Source organism: Geospiza fortis, unplaced genomic scaffold (assembly GCF_000277835.1).
Source record: "Geospiza fortis unplaced genomic scaffold, GeoFor_1.0 scaffold132, whole genome shotgun sequence".
Taxonomy (NCBI): Eukaryota; Metazoa; Chordata; class Aves; order Passeriformes; family Thraupidae; genus Geospiza; species Geospiza fortis.
In genome coordinates this window covers 679,762-694,828 of record NW_005054446.1, presented here as the reverse complement: position 1 = coordinate 694,828, position 15,067 = coordinate 679,762, and the positions used below count along the sequence as shown (strand labels likewise).

The 15,067-nt window shown below is 49.6% G+C and overlaps 1 protein-coding gene across 2 annotated transcripts; it reads left to right on the top strand.

Moving 5' to 3' along the window:
• Positions 1–300: 300 nt before the first annotated feature.
• On the top strand, positions 301–14,042 carry KAZN (kazrin, periplakin interacting protein). Of its 2 annotated transcripts, XM_031062357.1 has the most exons (8): positions 301–492; positions 8,897–9,033; positions 9,415–9,585; positions 9,862–10,051; positions 10,960–11,090; positions 11,360–11,410; positions 12,033–12,073; positions 12,208–14,042. In XM_031062357.1, the coding sequence occupies exons 1-8, from the start codon at positions 357–359 to the stop codon at positions 12,470–12,472; spliced, it is 1,122 nt and encodes a 373-aa protein (XP_030918217.1). In that variant the 5' UTR covers positions 301–356; the 3' UTR covers positions 12,473–14,042. The 2 variants fall into 2 exon arrangements, with proteins under 2 accessions (XP_030918217.1, XP_005427517.1); XM_005427460.2 differs by having other exon boundaries at positions 12,033–14,042.
• Positions 14,043–15,067: the final 1,025 nt, after the last annotated feature.

The following is a 15,067-nucleotide window of genomic DNA, read 5'->3' as shown; positions in this document are numbered from 1 at the left end:
ACAGGCCAGGAGCCATTGGCCTTCTTGGCCACCAAGGCACATTGCTGGCTCATATTCAACTGGCTGTCGACCAGCACCCAAGTATAGTTTAGTTTAGTTTAGTATTCTTTAATATAATATAGATCATAAAATAATAAATTCGCCTTCTAAGAACATGGAGTCAGATTCATCATTTCCTCCTTTCGACGGGGGCTCAGAAAATCCCAGCAGCATTTCCCCAGGGTTTGGGTTTGCAGCAGGACCCGGGGCTGTGCCGGACCTGGCTCTCACTTCCTGACATTGTGTCCCTTCTTCCTCCAGCGCTGCTGCGGGAGGAGGTGGCCCAGCTGCAGGAGGAGGTCCACCTGCTCCGGCAAATGAAGGAAATGCTGACCAAGGACCTGGAGGAGACCCACGGCAGCAAATCCCCAGAGGTGCTCTCGGCCACCGAGCTGAAGGTGCAGCTGGCACAGAAGGAGCAGGAGCTGGCACGTGCCAAGGAGGCCCTGCAGGGTAAGTGTAGTGGTACCACCAGTCATTAGTTTTTCTGGGTCTGGATTGAAGGCACTTGAGACAGTAGTTCATGTTCACACTCAGGTGTTTATTATTTCTTATCAGTGAAACAGTCTCACTGCTGTGAGTTGGGCAGCTTTTCATTAGAAGGCACAAAATGCCCAACAATCTCTTGGTACAAGGGCTTTTAAGACTAAACTATCCAATTAAGAGCTGACACCTAGATTATTTTCCCTTTTAACCCAATAACTGATCCCAAAGAGCTGCAATGCAGACTTCTCTGCCCAAGTATAAAATGCCACCCAAACCCACGAAGAAGAAACCCAGGACGACACCCTGTGCCCTCCATCTTGCTCCCATCCACAAAAATCCCAAAACCTCAATCTCTCACCAAGTGATAGACCTACACTACTCTCTAGAATCTGTTTCCCACTTTAGTGGATTCCAGTCTATGTTGAAGTCTGGGAAACTTTCTCCATGGATGAGGGTCAAAGTCAGTGCTCCCCTGGGGGTCAGGGCACCCCAGAGCAGACACAGAAATATTCCCTGTGCCCTGGGTTTCCACAGGTAAGGGCTGCACCTACCTCAGCTGCACCTCTCCCCAGCACCCTCAACTTTCAAAATGTTCATTAATGAGGGAAGGAAAAGGCAACATTTTCACTTGGACTCTGCAGAGTGCATTCATCAGCTGCTCCTGCTGGGGGTTTGGTGTCCCTGGGACCCCCCTGCTCTCCTGCCCCAGCAAGGGCTGGTGTGGAGCTGGGAAGGACTGGGTGCAGCAATGGGCTGGGAAATGGGATGTGAGGGCTGATTGCAGCACTGCAAAGGAATTCCTCCACAGCTGTAGGATAGAGCCAAGGCAGCAGCTGAAATGCAGCTGGTGATGGGGTTTGGGTTGGATTTGAGCCCCTCAGACCTGCAGGAGGAAAGCTGTGAGTTTCCTGGTGACTGCAGCTTTCCTTGTCCCACATGGCGTTACCTCCAGGTGACATTCAGGCTCTCCTCCTTCCTTCATGCCTGCCTTGGGGGGTTTTTGTGGCACCTCGGACTGTGCTCCCCCTTCCTTACCAGCCCAGCAAGCGCTGGGACTGGGGTGTGTGGAGCAAAATGCAACATTGCAGCTTTTCTGCTCTAAAACCAAGCTGCCAATAAATCCAGGCGGGATGGTTTGTTAGCTGGAGCCAGGGGATGATCCTGAGCAGGGAAGGCTCTCACTCGTCAAACCCTGGCAGCGCCGTGACTCTAAATATCATCTGAAATCCCCAGCATACCGAGTATAACTTGCACTTGTCAGCTCATATTTGAGGATTATGAGGAGAAGCTGTCAAAAGTTTTCAGGCTCAGAGGCTGAGCAGCACGTGGGGAGCTGTGGGGCCTCTGCATCTCCCCCTGTCCAGGATGCTGAGATGCTCCGAGGCGCAGGGAATTGGGCTGAGTCAGTATTTGGGGAAAGGACTTCAGGAAATTTTTGTATCACTCTCTGATGTACAAAAATATCCCTATAAATCAGCAGTAGACAAAATACCTCCAAAATCCTGCCTCCCCCCACACCACCAGTGCAGCCTCAGGCAGCAGGAAATGCTCTGGGTTTATAGAATTGTAATTGGAGGAGAAAAATCTTAATTAGGGAATATTTGCTCCATGTGGATGGGGCGGGGGGGAAGTGCTGGTAAAGGCAAAATGCAGAAAAGCAGAACTATTATAAAACCAGCTACAAAAAAAATAGAGTAAGAAGTCATCTCAGAAGCTTCTGTGGAGGATAGTCCAGAGAAAAAGTGAGTTTGGCTTGAAAATTGTAAGTATTTAAGTAATATAATGTTGGGGTTTTATTGGGCTTTTATTTGCCAGTATTCAAGCCTCTGAGCTTGGTTTTCCAGGACTTCACTGCAGGTGTGGTGGCTAGGAAGAGAGAATCTCAGTTGACACTTGGATGGGCACACAGCAAGAAGCTTTTTTCAATTGATGCTCCTTCCCTGTCCTGCAGTATTGAGAAGCTTTTGTGGTTTTGGGAAAGTTATCTGGGCTGGAGGCTCTGGGCAGCAGAGCAGGCTTGGCAGCAGTGACTGAGATGGATAACTTGAAAACGAGCTCAGCAGCTGGAGGGGGGAAAAATCCTTTTTCCTTTCTGTGAAAAATTGTCCAGAGAGAAACGTAGCCAAAAGTGGAGGAAAAACGGCGCCTGGTGGCTGGATCTGCCAGGGGAGATGGAGCTGCTGCTGGACACAGTGGGGAAGTCATGGCTCTGAGTGTGGGATAAGGCTGTGCCAGGAGCACAGGGAACCTTGGCCACACTGTCCTGCAGCCAGAGCACCTCCCCAGAGCAGCTCCTCCTCCCAGCCTGCATCCCTGCATCCCCAGCCCCACATCATCCTCACCAAAAGCTGCCCCACACCAGCAGCAGAGGCTGCAGCATCCCTGTGCCTGCAGCAGCCCACAATCCATGGTGGGTCCTGTGGAATGTCATTAGCAGATAAATTATATGGAAATCTGTCATCATTGCTGGCTCTGAGCCTGGAAGTGCAGTGCAGCTGGTTCAGATGGATCTTGGCTTGCTGGGCCACGCTGCAGAGGGAAGCACAGAGGGTTTGTTGGTCAGGTTTGCTTTTGGGGGCTCCAGCAGTTTTTAAGAGCCTTTACTTTGAACACAGGTTTGGTTTGTGATGGGCTCCATGGAGGGTGGGTTCATTGTCTCCTTTTGGAGATGCATTTCCAGCCCTTCTCAGCAGCATTTGGCACAGGGATAAAGCTGATAAGCCTGTGCTGCATCTTCCCTGTGCTGTGCTAACAAGTCCTTGCTGTGCAGGGTAGGGGCAAGGATCTGGCCCAGCACAGGGTGCTGTGCAAGAGCAACTCCACCAGTTCCTTTATTTCTGTCAGCATGTGCTTTGTGCATCTTTAATCCACTTTTTTCCTGGGCTAATTCCATCTCTTGCCCTTTTTTTATGCCATTAACATCCAATTAAAATCCTATCGTGCTACATCCTACCTCCCTCTCCACTTCTGCCACAGCTGGGACTCTGAATTGTGCTTCCAGCATTTGTGCAGTTATTATTTTCCCCATCCTGGCTGGAAAGGTGTGGATGTGGTCTGGATTTCTGGTGTGGAAATCCCTGATGGGAGAAGTTGCAGACAGCTTTATTACTGCTGGTCCTGCTGTGGGCAGGGACTGTGCCCAAGTGCCTGGGGGACTTGAGGAGCCTCTTGGCTGGGAGACATCCATGAGCATGTGGGCTAATGGCAGAAACCCCATTTCTGGGAAGCTTTATCCAATATGCTGGAGCTTGCCTGCGGGATTATCACACCGAGAGCAAACCTGGTTTCTGTTTCCTTTTTGATGCCAGCCTGTAAACCTCAGGCTGGCTTTCCCTGCTGCTTGGAAAGGCATGAACCAGCTTCATGTCTGCTCCACAAATGAGTTGTAGCCTGGTTTTCTCCCTCTCTCACCTTCAGCTCAAAGCTGTGACTCCCCAGGAATAGTATTTGGGCTGGGGAAAGCCTCCTACAGATCCACAACACCCTCAACTTGCTGCAGTGAGGGGGTGAGTGATAAAGAAAGGGGTGTCCCAGTGGATGGATGATCCAGAAGATGAAGGTTGCATCAGATGGATATCCCAGAAGGATGTGTGACCTGGCAGATAGATGGGTGTCCCACTGGATGGATGTCCTGATAGATGGATATCCTGACTTATGGATGTCCCAGCCGTGGACCCAGCCAAGGAAGCCATCTCCACTATAAGGACCTGGATCTCTACAGCAAACCTGTTGTTCTCCTTTGAAGACCCACCTGAAGTTTTCAGAGGTCATTGATCAGCTCGTTGACTGCTGGGTCAGGTTTGGAAAGCCCTTGGCTGTTACCAGATAACTCCCTCATGGAGAATTGCCTCACCTCACTTTTTCCCGAAATTTGACGTTGGGCTCTAATTTCCTGCCTGCTCCATACCTCCACACCCCCAGCAGTGAGTGCTGGCTCTGCCTGACACCACAGAATGTTGATGTTTTCAACATCAAGATCTTCCTGCTGGTGACAGCTGCCCTGGGGACCTCACGTGGCTCTTTAATTGCAAAGCAAGGAGCAGCACTGCCATCCTGATTTTATGGGTTAGTCATGGTGACAATATTGGATTTCATGGCTGCAAGGAAGAAACAGGAGAAATTAAGTAAATGTTAATGGGACAGGATGGGTTTGCACATTCCTGTTGCACGGGGCATCCCTGGGGTTCCAGCCGTGCTCCCCAAGGATGCCCTGCCCTGCATTAGAAAATGAGTGTGTGATTCAGTAAGTGAGAAAGTCAGCTCTGATTCTGTTCCTGGCATGAAAATTCACATTGTGTGGGGTGAGAGAAGGACTTGGAAGTGGATGGGAGTCATGGGAAGCTGCTCTTTGGAGTTCAAGGGTGTGCTGCATCTTCTGTCAGTGCTCTGGTGTGTGTTTGGGCGTTGCTGCCTCATCCCAGGATTGTTAAACTGGGCAGAGATGCTGCTTCTGTGGTTCAAGCAGTAGTTTTTCATCTAATATCACATTAATAAAGGTAGTGAAACTAATTATTACTCATATGTCCTCCACGGGAACCTTGGCTGGATAGTGGGACCTCCACCTCATAGGGCATGGGGTTGGACATCAGTGATCCTTGTGGGTCCCTTCCACATCAGGATGTTCTGTAATTGATATCCCCTTAATCTGACACTATTAAGCTCAGAGAGGGAAGGCAGTATTTAGAGCAGCCCCCATCCTGGGGGGAGATGCCTGGATTTAGGATACAAGAGCTAATTCCCAGCTGGAAGCTGTTGGATGGTGAGATCAGACTGGGGCCAGTGGTGGCATCACTGAGTGGTTCCAGCCCTGCTGCTGTCCCAGACAGAGCTGTGCCTCCCCAGTGGAGCAGTTGGATTTTGGCTCCTCATGTAGAGCTGGGAATAAAAGGTGCTGAGTGAGGGGGTGGATTTTTAATTGTTGTGGCTGCAGGAGGAGCCCAGCTCAGAGCTGGTCCCGTTACATCTGTGTCCATCATTCTTCTCCCAAAGGACCGAGAGAGGATCGAGTGGCAGGGGGTGGAAGCTCAAATAACCACAGGGCAGGGTGAGCTGGTGCAGGTGGGGATGGTGGTGGGAGCTGGGGGGGTTCACCCAGCTCATCCCCACCCATCTCCCCCACCCCTTGGTGCCAAGGCTGGTGCTGAGCTGCCGAGTCTGAGGGGGGCTGCTGGGTCCCCCCTCTCCTCCTGCCACGTGCTTTGGAGGGGAGGAAAATTAATAATGCAAGTAAGAGAAGTACTTTCCACTCATGGGCTGGGTTTAGGATTTCTTGCTTCTTTTCTTGGGTTTATGAAGAGGTCAGAGGTTTGTCCAGAGCCTGCTGTGCCAATAGGCTGGGGGAGTTTATTTGGACACTTGTGGGGGTTTGGGATATAGAAACCTGGCCCTGGATCATCAGATTAAAGGAAAAAGCCATTTCACCTCCTCAGATGGACACGATAGCCAGGGAAAATCTGCTTTATCCCTTCTTGGCTGGCCATGGATTGCAAAGGCTCGTTTTCCCCGACTGAGTAATTAGCTGGGCTTGTTTGCTAAGGACAAATTAAGCTGCTGCAGCAAGTGGGGCTCAGTCCAGGAGCCGCTGGCAGCCTTCACAGCTCACTTCTGCCTCACTTTTTATTTTTCTCCTGCCTTTTTCAATTAATTTCCTATTAATTTGGCTTGGAATGAAGTTCTCAAATGACTGATAAATCTTCTTTAAGCTTAGGAGCTAATCGTTCTTGGAGGAAGGAGAGCAATAGAGGGGAGCAAAAAAAAGTCTGTTAATTTCAGCAAATCTCTCAAATATGAAATGCAGTGAATGGTAAATTGTCCTGTTGGGTTAATAGGAAAAAATCTGCTCTTTCAATACCCAAACCTCATAATCTTCTTGTAATACTGATACACTGGCATAAATATTGATAAATATTAGTATATCAAAACATATTCAACTTTGGGATATAGTTACCCTTCTTCTAATAGTACTTCAGAGCATTTTCTTTTTTTTTATTGGCATATGATTAAGTGTTTTCTGTAAATCTTTAAGGGCCATGAACACTGCCACTAATTAAAGGAGTTTGTATGCTATAGGGGACTCACTGTTTAATTAAGTTCATTAGGATTCTTTTTGTTGCCTCCAGCATCAGAGATTGGCAAATGTGACTTAAACTTTTATAAGAGCCTCTGAGTATCCTTGAGGAAATTAAATTTACAGATATAGATACATATGTGTCTGTGGGGTCTGGACATCACCCCAGTATGGTTCAGTCAACTTATCATTAATTTTTATTTTTTAGCAAGTTTTTCATTTGTGAAAGAATTGGGCAGGGGAAGATGGTAGTTAAGTAGACACAGGCAGTGGGAAAGGGCTTTTTCAAAGACATGGGTGTGGTTGTGATTGTTTTTAGAGGGTTTCTGTAGGAATTTCCTAAGATGGGAATAAAGTAAGGGAAGTCCTGGTGTCGGAAGAGGCCGAGCTGTCCCAGGAGGAGTCATGTTCATTGAAGTGGGCAAGGAAGACTCCCAAGGGCTCCTTGTCACAGGACAATGTGAAGTTTTGCAGCATTTCCTACCTCATTTTCTGGTTTTCAGTGTTCTGATTTATCTCCAGTGCTTACTGGCAGAATTGTTGGTCCAAAGAGTTTCATCTCTTGGATTTTAACAGATAAAAATCTCTATAATCCAAAGCATCTCTCTCTTCCTCCACTATTTAGTCTGATTTTTCCCCCTACCTTTTTCTCCTCTCACCTGCAAACCCCCTCCTTTCCTTACAGTACATTCCAAGTACTGGATTTACTGTTCATCTTCCCAGTAAGAAATAGTAAAAAAAGTGGAGTAAAACCTGTGCACAGAAGTTCACACCTGAATAAACCTCTTCTGGAGACTGTGGTTGTCACAAGCTGGGGTGGGACATGGAGCTGCACAGGGCTGGATTGCAGGGGGGCTGCTCTGATTTTGGGGTCTATCCCAGCACGAGTGCAGGGCTGGGTGACCCCTGCTATCAGCTAATTCTGACTGGGGGCTTCATTGCACACAAATAATGGTGCTCTCCCTGCTTACACACAGGTGGAAATGCCTTTGGAGGGTTCCCAGCCAGAGGAGGGTGGGAGCAGAGCTCCCCTGTGCTGGGTGAAGCAAAGGCTCAAAGCCAAAGGTGCATGAAGGAAATTAATTCCCCTTTCAGAGTGCCACAGTCATGGTTTCTTTGTATTTTTTACATTGTCTTTATTATCCCCACGTGTTGAGAGAGGCCCAAAGGTTCCTGATGTGCAGTTTAAGCCCCAGATGTAGTGACTCATTTCAGGAGGTAGAAAACACAGCATGGGCTGAAACAGCTGCTGTGATTTCTGTAATCTGATGGAGAAAGGTTGGATGTGTGCATGGAGACAGGTCCCACTCATGATGCTGCAGCATCTTCTGGCAGCTTTTGTAGTATACACAGCCCCTGGTGGCTTTGGGGTTGTTTTTTTTCTGGAGAGTTTTGGAGGCATTTAGGATTTTTTGAATAATACAAACAACTTACAAGACTCAGTGATTCAATACGATGAGTGCAGGGACGGTTGGAGGGGCAGAGGGTGTTTCATAGCATCCCTGATTGAATAATACATGCTCAGAGTGGAAAGTGCTCAGAGTGGAAAAGCAGGACTATATAATGAAATTTGTGATCTCATTCCTAAACTGGGCATTATTTTGGTGGGGTCAGTTGTATCTGGAGCAAGGAGCCAGAGGGGACTTCTGCAGCACTGCCAAGGACCAGGTTCAGTACTGGGTAAAGCACTGATGTACAGAAGTGACCAAAGCTCCTTGTCCTACATGAGATTTCTGTAATTCTCCCTGGATTTCCAGCCTTTCGTGGCTGTCCTGGGGTCAGTGGTCAGCGAGCATCCCTCACTGGTGCAATGAAGAGGGGAAACATGAAGGTTTTGTGTTCCTCTCAGGGCTGTTGAATCACCCATCACATCCCACGTGCCTCTGTTCCATCCCCTCATCCCAGCACAGCATCCCTGAGCTGGAAGTGGACACTCAGGGAGCCGTGCCCTGGGCTCGTGGGAGCGCTCTGGAATCTGCCTCACTGCTGAAAATAAACTGGTTGTGGTTTATTTATCCTGGAAAGAGAGCAGCAGGTTTTCCTGCGCCAGGCCCCGAGGCTGAGGCTGCAGTTTTACTCCCAAACCTCCTTTTCCAAGGTCTGAGCTGCCCCTTGGAGGATGGGCAGTGGTGAGGAGCCACAGTGGTGACGTGATGGGCATTTTGAGGGATGCAGCGATGGGGGTGAATTTGGCATCTTCTCCCAGCCCAGCCCCCAGAATTGTGATTTTGGTGCTTTTTCCATGAAAAATAAAAGAGATGGAGCCAAGGGGCTGCCATGCTGGAGTGATCCTCTCTCCCACAGCCATGAAAGCTGACCGCAAGCGCTTGAAGGGGGAGAAGACAGACCTGGTGAGCCAGATGCAGCAGCTGTACGCCACGCTGGAGAGCCGAGAGGAGCAGCTCCGCGACTTCATCCGCAACTACGAGCAGCACAGAAAAGTGAGTGCAGAGCCCACACCGTGCTCTCGTGGCACAGAGGGCTGAGTGTGAGACCTGGTTTGTAATCTGGCAAAATCCCACTAAAGCCCCAGCTGGGCTCTTGGTGGGGTTGGGATGGATCACAGCAGTTTAAGGTTAAATGGAGGAAAGAGAGCAGAGCTGGGGGATTTGATGTAATTTTAACCAGGTGCACAGTGAGCATTTCTTTTTGGGGACCAGTTGCATTCTGGATCTCCCCAAAAAGGGTTGACATTCCTGCCACCACAGGGCTCTTGTGACACCTAAGATACTGCTTGTGGTTGGGTGGTCCCCAAGGAGGTTGTGACAGAGGGGTTTTTAGTTTAGATTTTCCCTTCCTGATGGCCGCCCCTGTCCCAGCAGGAGAGCGAGGACGCGGTGAAAGCCCTGGCCAAGGAGAAGGACCTGCTGGAGCGGGAGAAGTGGGAGCTGAGGCGGCAGGCCAAGGAGGCCACAGACCATGCCAGCGCCCTCCGCTCCCAGCTCGACCTGAAGGACAACCGCATGAAGGAGCTGGAGGCAGAGCTGGCCATGGTGAGCTGGATCATTTGTACAGATCTCAGTGCTTGCTGCAGTGGTTGCACTACTGCAAAAATGAGAGGAAAATATTCCATCTCTCTAAAGGAGCTTGATATCCTTGGCATGAGGATCCCTCAAAAATAACTTAATATCCCTGGCACAGTTGGGATCTTTGCTTGTCCAGGGGAGGGTGGGTTTGCTGTGCAGTGTGTTGCTGCTTGTTCTGCTGCTCTAGGAGATGTTCACATGGTTTTCCCACTCCATCACCACCACCTCAATGTCCTTCCCCAGGCCAAGCAGTCCCTGGCTACGCTGACCAAGGACGTGCCCAAGCGCCATTCCTTGGCCATGCCTGGCGAGACGGTGCTGAACGGCAACCAGGAGTGGGTGATGCAGGCTGACCTCCCGCTGACCGCCGCCATCCGGCAGAGCCAGCAGACCCTCTACCACTCACACCCCCAGCACTCGGCGGACCGGCAAGGTGGGCACCCCTCAGATGGCAAATCCTCAGTGCCGAACCCCTTCTAGGGAGGAAAGATGGTCAAAACCATCCCTCCCTGTTGTAGTGTGTTTTTATACTTTGTAATAGGTTTGGTTTTGTATCCCTGTATTTTTCCCAAATGGTTTACCCCAGTTCGTTTCCCCCACCCCGACCTGTGTAATCCCTTTCCTTGGCTGAGATCATCCCCAAATCCCCACCCTGGCTCTCTGTCAATCACTCAGCATCCCATCCCCTCCATCTAGAACTTTCAGTCTGGGACATTGAGTGATTAGCCACAGGCCAGGAGTCAACCCCCAAAGTGTTTCTCCATATGCTGACCTAAATGTCCATTCCCCAGTATCCATCCCTTAGGGTCACTTACTGGTCAGTAAAATGTTATCTACTTTAGGTTTCCACCTCCCTTTAAATGTAACCTTGGCACCTCTCCCAGGGCTCTCAGGAAGAGGCCCCTGAGGTTGTAGGGGCTCCCCAGAGCTCCTAGAATAAACCTTGGATTAACTCGTGCTAAGAGTCGACCCCTTCATCTTCCACCGTTGTTCCAGCATCTCCTCTGCTGCAGGCGATCAGCCTGGCTGCCCTCTGTACCCCCAGGGATCAGCCTGGCTGCCTTCCATACCCCTGGGGATCAGCTGGCTGCATTCCATACCCCTGGGGATCAGCCTGGCCGCCTTCCATATGCCCGGGGGCACAACAGAGTGCCCCCCACCCACTGTTCACCATTTTGGGGCTGGCAGGGGTTCCCTCAGTGGCACTTGGAGAGACCAGAACAGTTGGCACCCAACGTGAGGCTCAAACCCACGACCCTGGGATTAGGAGTCCTGTGCTCTTTTGGAAGTGCATCAGAGGTTTTGCTGGTGTTCATTCCCTGTTTCCCCCCTGCCTTGCAGCGGTCAGAGTGAGCCCCTGCCATTCCCGGCAGCCGTCCATCATTTCCGACGCCTCAGCGGCCGAAGGTGACCGGTCATCCACGCCGAGTGACATCAACTCACCCCGGCATCGAACGCACTCGCTCTGCAACGTAAGGGCCTGTCTGGTGGGACTTTGATGCCCTGCCTTGGGGAGATGGGCTCTGGGCATTCTGTGGGGCCTCCACTTCCCAAAACAGCATTGGGTTTGTAGGGTGGGGCATGTTGGGGCTTGGCTGACCTGAAAAGCTGCATCCCTGGGGTTTATCCCAGCTGCCTCCCTGGGGTTTATCCCACAAACACTGCCTTTTGCCCTGGGGGTGGAGGATCTTGGGCTGTATCAGGGTTGGTGATTCAATGGATCCATCTCCTTGTGCCATAGGGGGACAGTCCTGGACCGGTACAGAAGAACTTGCACAATCCAATCGTACAGGTAGGGCACAAATCCTCTCAAATCCTGCTTGTGAGACCCCTTCCTGTACTAGAAAGTACTTGGGGGTGGTGGGTGAGAGGCACCAATTTGGGTTGAATAGAAGTCATCCCGTATTGTAAGTCTGGGATGTCTCCTATTCCTATAATTTGCCCCAAAGTCCAGGTAATGCCATAGGCATTCACTGAGCTCAGACTATCACAGTGTTGATTTTTTTAAGGTCCAGCCAAAGCATGTTATTCTTCTGTATTTGGCCCTAAAACACTGGGATATTTTTGCAATCCAGACAGATGCTCTGACTATTTATTCCCAGAGCTGGAATCCTGATCCAGTTGAATTAAAGAGGCCAAAATCACAGAACTGTGGAGAGGGGGCCCAATTCACTGCAAATTCCACCACACAGGTTTCAGGAATGTTATTGTATTTTGGCCCAAGATCTTAACATTACTTTGGACCTGGATGAAAATATTTTGTGGGATGTGGCTGCAAATATATTTTGGGACCTGGACCCAATTTTTTTGGGACTGGGACCACATGGTCCATCATCCTTGATGTGAGTGAAGGGGAAAAATGGTAAAGGAAAAAGCTGGATGCCTACACTTGTCTCTTCTCCTCCCTCCCACAGTCTCTAGAAGACCTGGAAGACCAAAAACGGAAAAAGAAGAAAGAGAAGATGGGCTTTGGCTCCATCTCCAGGGTGTTTGCCCGGGGGAAGCAGCGCAAGTCCCTCGATCCCGGGCTCTTCGACGGGACAGCCCCCGACTACTACATCGAGGAGGACGCGGACTGGTGACGGCGCCAGAGCCTCTCCCGGCCCTGCACATGTACATATCCCTATCCCACAGCCCGTCCCACCTGTGGACCTGTTACCTGTTGTCTTGGGAGCGATGCAGCTGTGTCGTAACTTCAGTTTTTTCCCTTTTTTCCATGGTTTTTTTGTTGGTTTTTTTCCATCCCGGTAACTCCTTTGTTGTCGCCTCAGTTTGTCCGTTTGGGTTGGGGCTTTTTTTCTTGTTTTGGGGGGGTCCTTTTGTTCTTTTTTGTTGTTCTTTTGACAAAACTTGAAACTTGAAGGACTGCTGTGTCTCTGTAAATACGAGAAATATTGTGCACTTTGTGCTTGTGATGTCTCTTGTCCGAAACCGCTGTTTTCCGGAGCCCAGCCTGCGGGATGTCCTCACTTGGGGACGAAGGACCTGCCCAGCTGAGGGATCTTAGAGAGAAAACACACAAAAACAACAACAAGAAAATCTCCTTCGCTGTGATGTCTTCCTGGCCGAGCCCCGCGGAGGCGACCCGGGCTGGTTGTTACGCCTGCCGGTCTGGAAATAAGTGTTTTAACGTTCCTTTTTAGTTGTTTTAATTTATTTGCACAAACCCAGAGGAGCTATTCTAACTAAATTATTGCAGAAGTTTTGGGATTTTTATATTTTTCCATGTCGGTTGGGATGGGGCGGGGAGGAGGAAGGGGGTGTTTGTACTGTACTGTCCTGGGAAGTTGCTGTTGGGGGAGATTGGGGCTGTGGACCCCCCAGCCCAGGCTCCCTCAGCTGCCCCAGGAGCACTTAACGCCTTGGAAAACGCAAACCTAAACACGTGCCGGGAGATCAGATGGGGGCAAGCTGGTGGGAGCTTTGCCCACTGTTTTTCCCTGCTTTTTGGGGGGTGCTCACCCTTTGCTTCAAGTAAAATTCAGGGGGATCCGGCACGAGCTGGGAGAAAGGTGATATCCCAGATATCCCATATCCCAAGGGATTGCTCAGATAGGGCCGGCCACCCCGCTCCAGTTTGGGGTGTTACTGCCGTCACAGGGGGCTGGGGAAATCGGTACGAGTCCCCACTAGGGAGGTTTTTCTGGCTCTGGGGTGATTTGGAAGCACAGGTGGAACTTGTTTTTCCAAATTCCTCAGAAATGCCCCCAAACCACCCCCCGGTGCGGCAGCCGCTTCCCCTCTCCACTAACACGTGCCGCGCTCTGCTTATGCCAAGATAAGTACCTTATGCTTTAATGCTTACAGTATAATTTTAAGCTCTTAAAAAAAATGTATTAAGATTTATTTAATGAACTATAATAGTGTATTATTTTTCTTAATTCTGATACATGCGCCCTGGTTGAAAAAAAAAAGGGTATTTTGTCTTAAATCACCGAACTAAACCGATGCCCTCGCGCTGTATATTCCATTCCAAGGGATGATGCAGAGAGGCCATGGAGGGGGGTGACAGAGGGACCAGCCCCCCCAGACTCTCCTGGGGTGGCAGACCAGGCTTTGCCCCATGGCATGTTTTCTCTGCAGAAAAGCATTTTTATATATTTTGTTGTTTTTTGGGTTCTGTTCTTTTTTTTCTTTGTTCTCCTTGCATTTTTTATAATTTAAACTCTAAACCACCAGAACAGATGAGCGATCTCCTTGTTATCAAGTAGTTTCCTTTGCATTTCAGCTTTTTTGTAAATTAGGAAGTAATTCTAAAAATTACTAAGAGGATGATTTATTTAAAAGAGAACTTTGCTAAATAGCATATGAATTATGGGTAACATTAGATTTAACTTTTCCCCCTGTGAGCGGGGGAGAATCCTTGAAGGCATGGATGCAAATATAAAATTATAAAAGATCTAAATAAAGCTTATTTTAAAGTATGGATGAACTCCATGTGGTTTAATTGGAGAGCCTGGATGGGTTGTTGGCATCTCTGTCTTGGCACCAGGGTGCAGGACACCCTGAGTGCTACGTGAATTTTGGGGGCTCCAAGGTGATGGGAGGATTCAGGAGAAGTCTGGGCCAGCTTTTCCCAGGACCAGCTCCCAGCCAAATGCCTGCTCCTGGATGCTAGAATGCTGGCAGGAGGCTGGGACTGTTTGCATCTGTATGAAGTGGGGATTTCAAGGGTTTAAGGTAAGTAAGGACAGTAAGAAGATGTCCCATTTGGCTATGGAAAATATAATGAGAAGGACTGAGAACAGCAGAAAGGATGGAGAAATCAGAAAGTGTTGAACTCCAACTGGAAAAATCATTGTTATCAATGTAGAGGTTGATAAATTATTATTATTATTATTGTTACTATTATTCAGATGACATTGGTCACCTCTAGGCTGTGCCAGCACTTCCATGGGGCCTGATGCCATTTTGGGGTCAATGGCTGTTTGCAGGCTGGAGCAAAGGCAACCTGCAATGAGTTTCAAGCCCATAATCAGGGTACAGATCAAGAAATGTACCTTTTCTTGTTTTTTCTTTTTTTCTGACAGAAACAGCCTCCTGGGTTTGGGAGCAGCTGCTGAGCAGGTAAGAGCCACCATAGTCTGAAATGGGGAGAGCTGGAACAAAGGAAAATAGGAAAAACTCAGGAGAAGCCAGCTGGCTCTCCAACTCTACTCTGTCACCTACAGCTGGAATCCAGCGTTAATGGGAACTAGAGGTGGCATTAAAGGGCAACTGCTCCCTGTGTCTGTGATGCCCTGGGCTGAGGGGGGACTTCTTGGTGGCTTTGTCCCCCCAGCCTGCTCTTCCGTGGCAGTGGAGGCTGCAGGAGCCTCATCCCTGCTGCGCTGCTGCATCCCCCATCAGCCTCATCCCTGCTGCATCCCTCATCCCTGCTGCATCCCACACCAGGCTGGTCCCTGCTGCATCCCCCATCAGCCTCATCCCTGCTGCATCCCTCATCCCT

Excerpts from the sequence above, each read along its gene's own strand:
- KAZN (XM_031062357.1), top strand. The coding sequence starts at position 357 with ATGAAGGAAATGCTGACCAAGGACCTGGAGGAGACCCACGGCAGCAAA. Across the intron at positions 493-8,896 it reads TGCCAAGGAGGCCCTGCAGG|CCATGAAAGCTGACCGCAAG; the intron begins GTAAGTGTAGTG and ends TCTCTCCCACAG. Across the intron at positions 12,074-12,207 it reads CAAAAACGGAAAAAGAAGAA|AGAGCCTCTCCCGGCCCTGC; the intron begins AGAGAAGATGGG and ends GGTGACGGCGCC.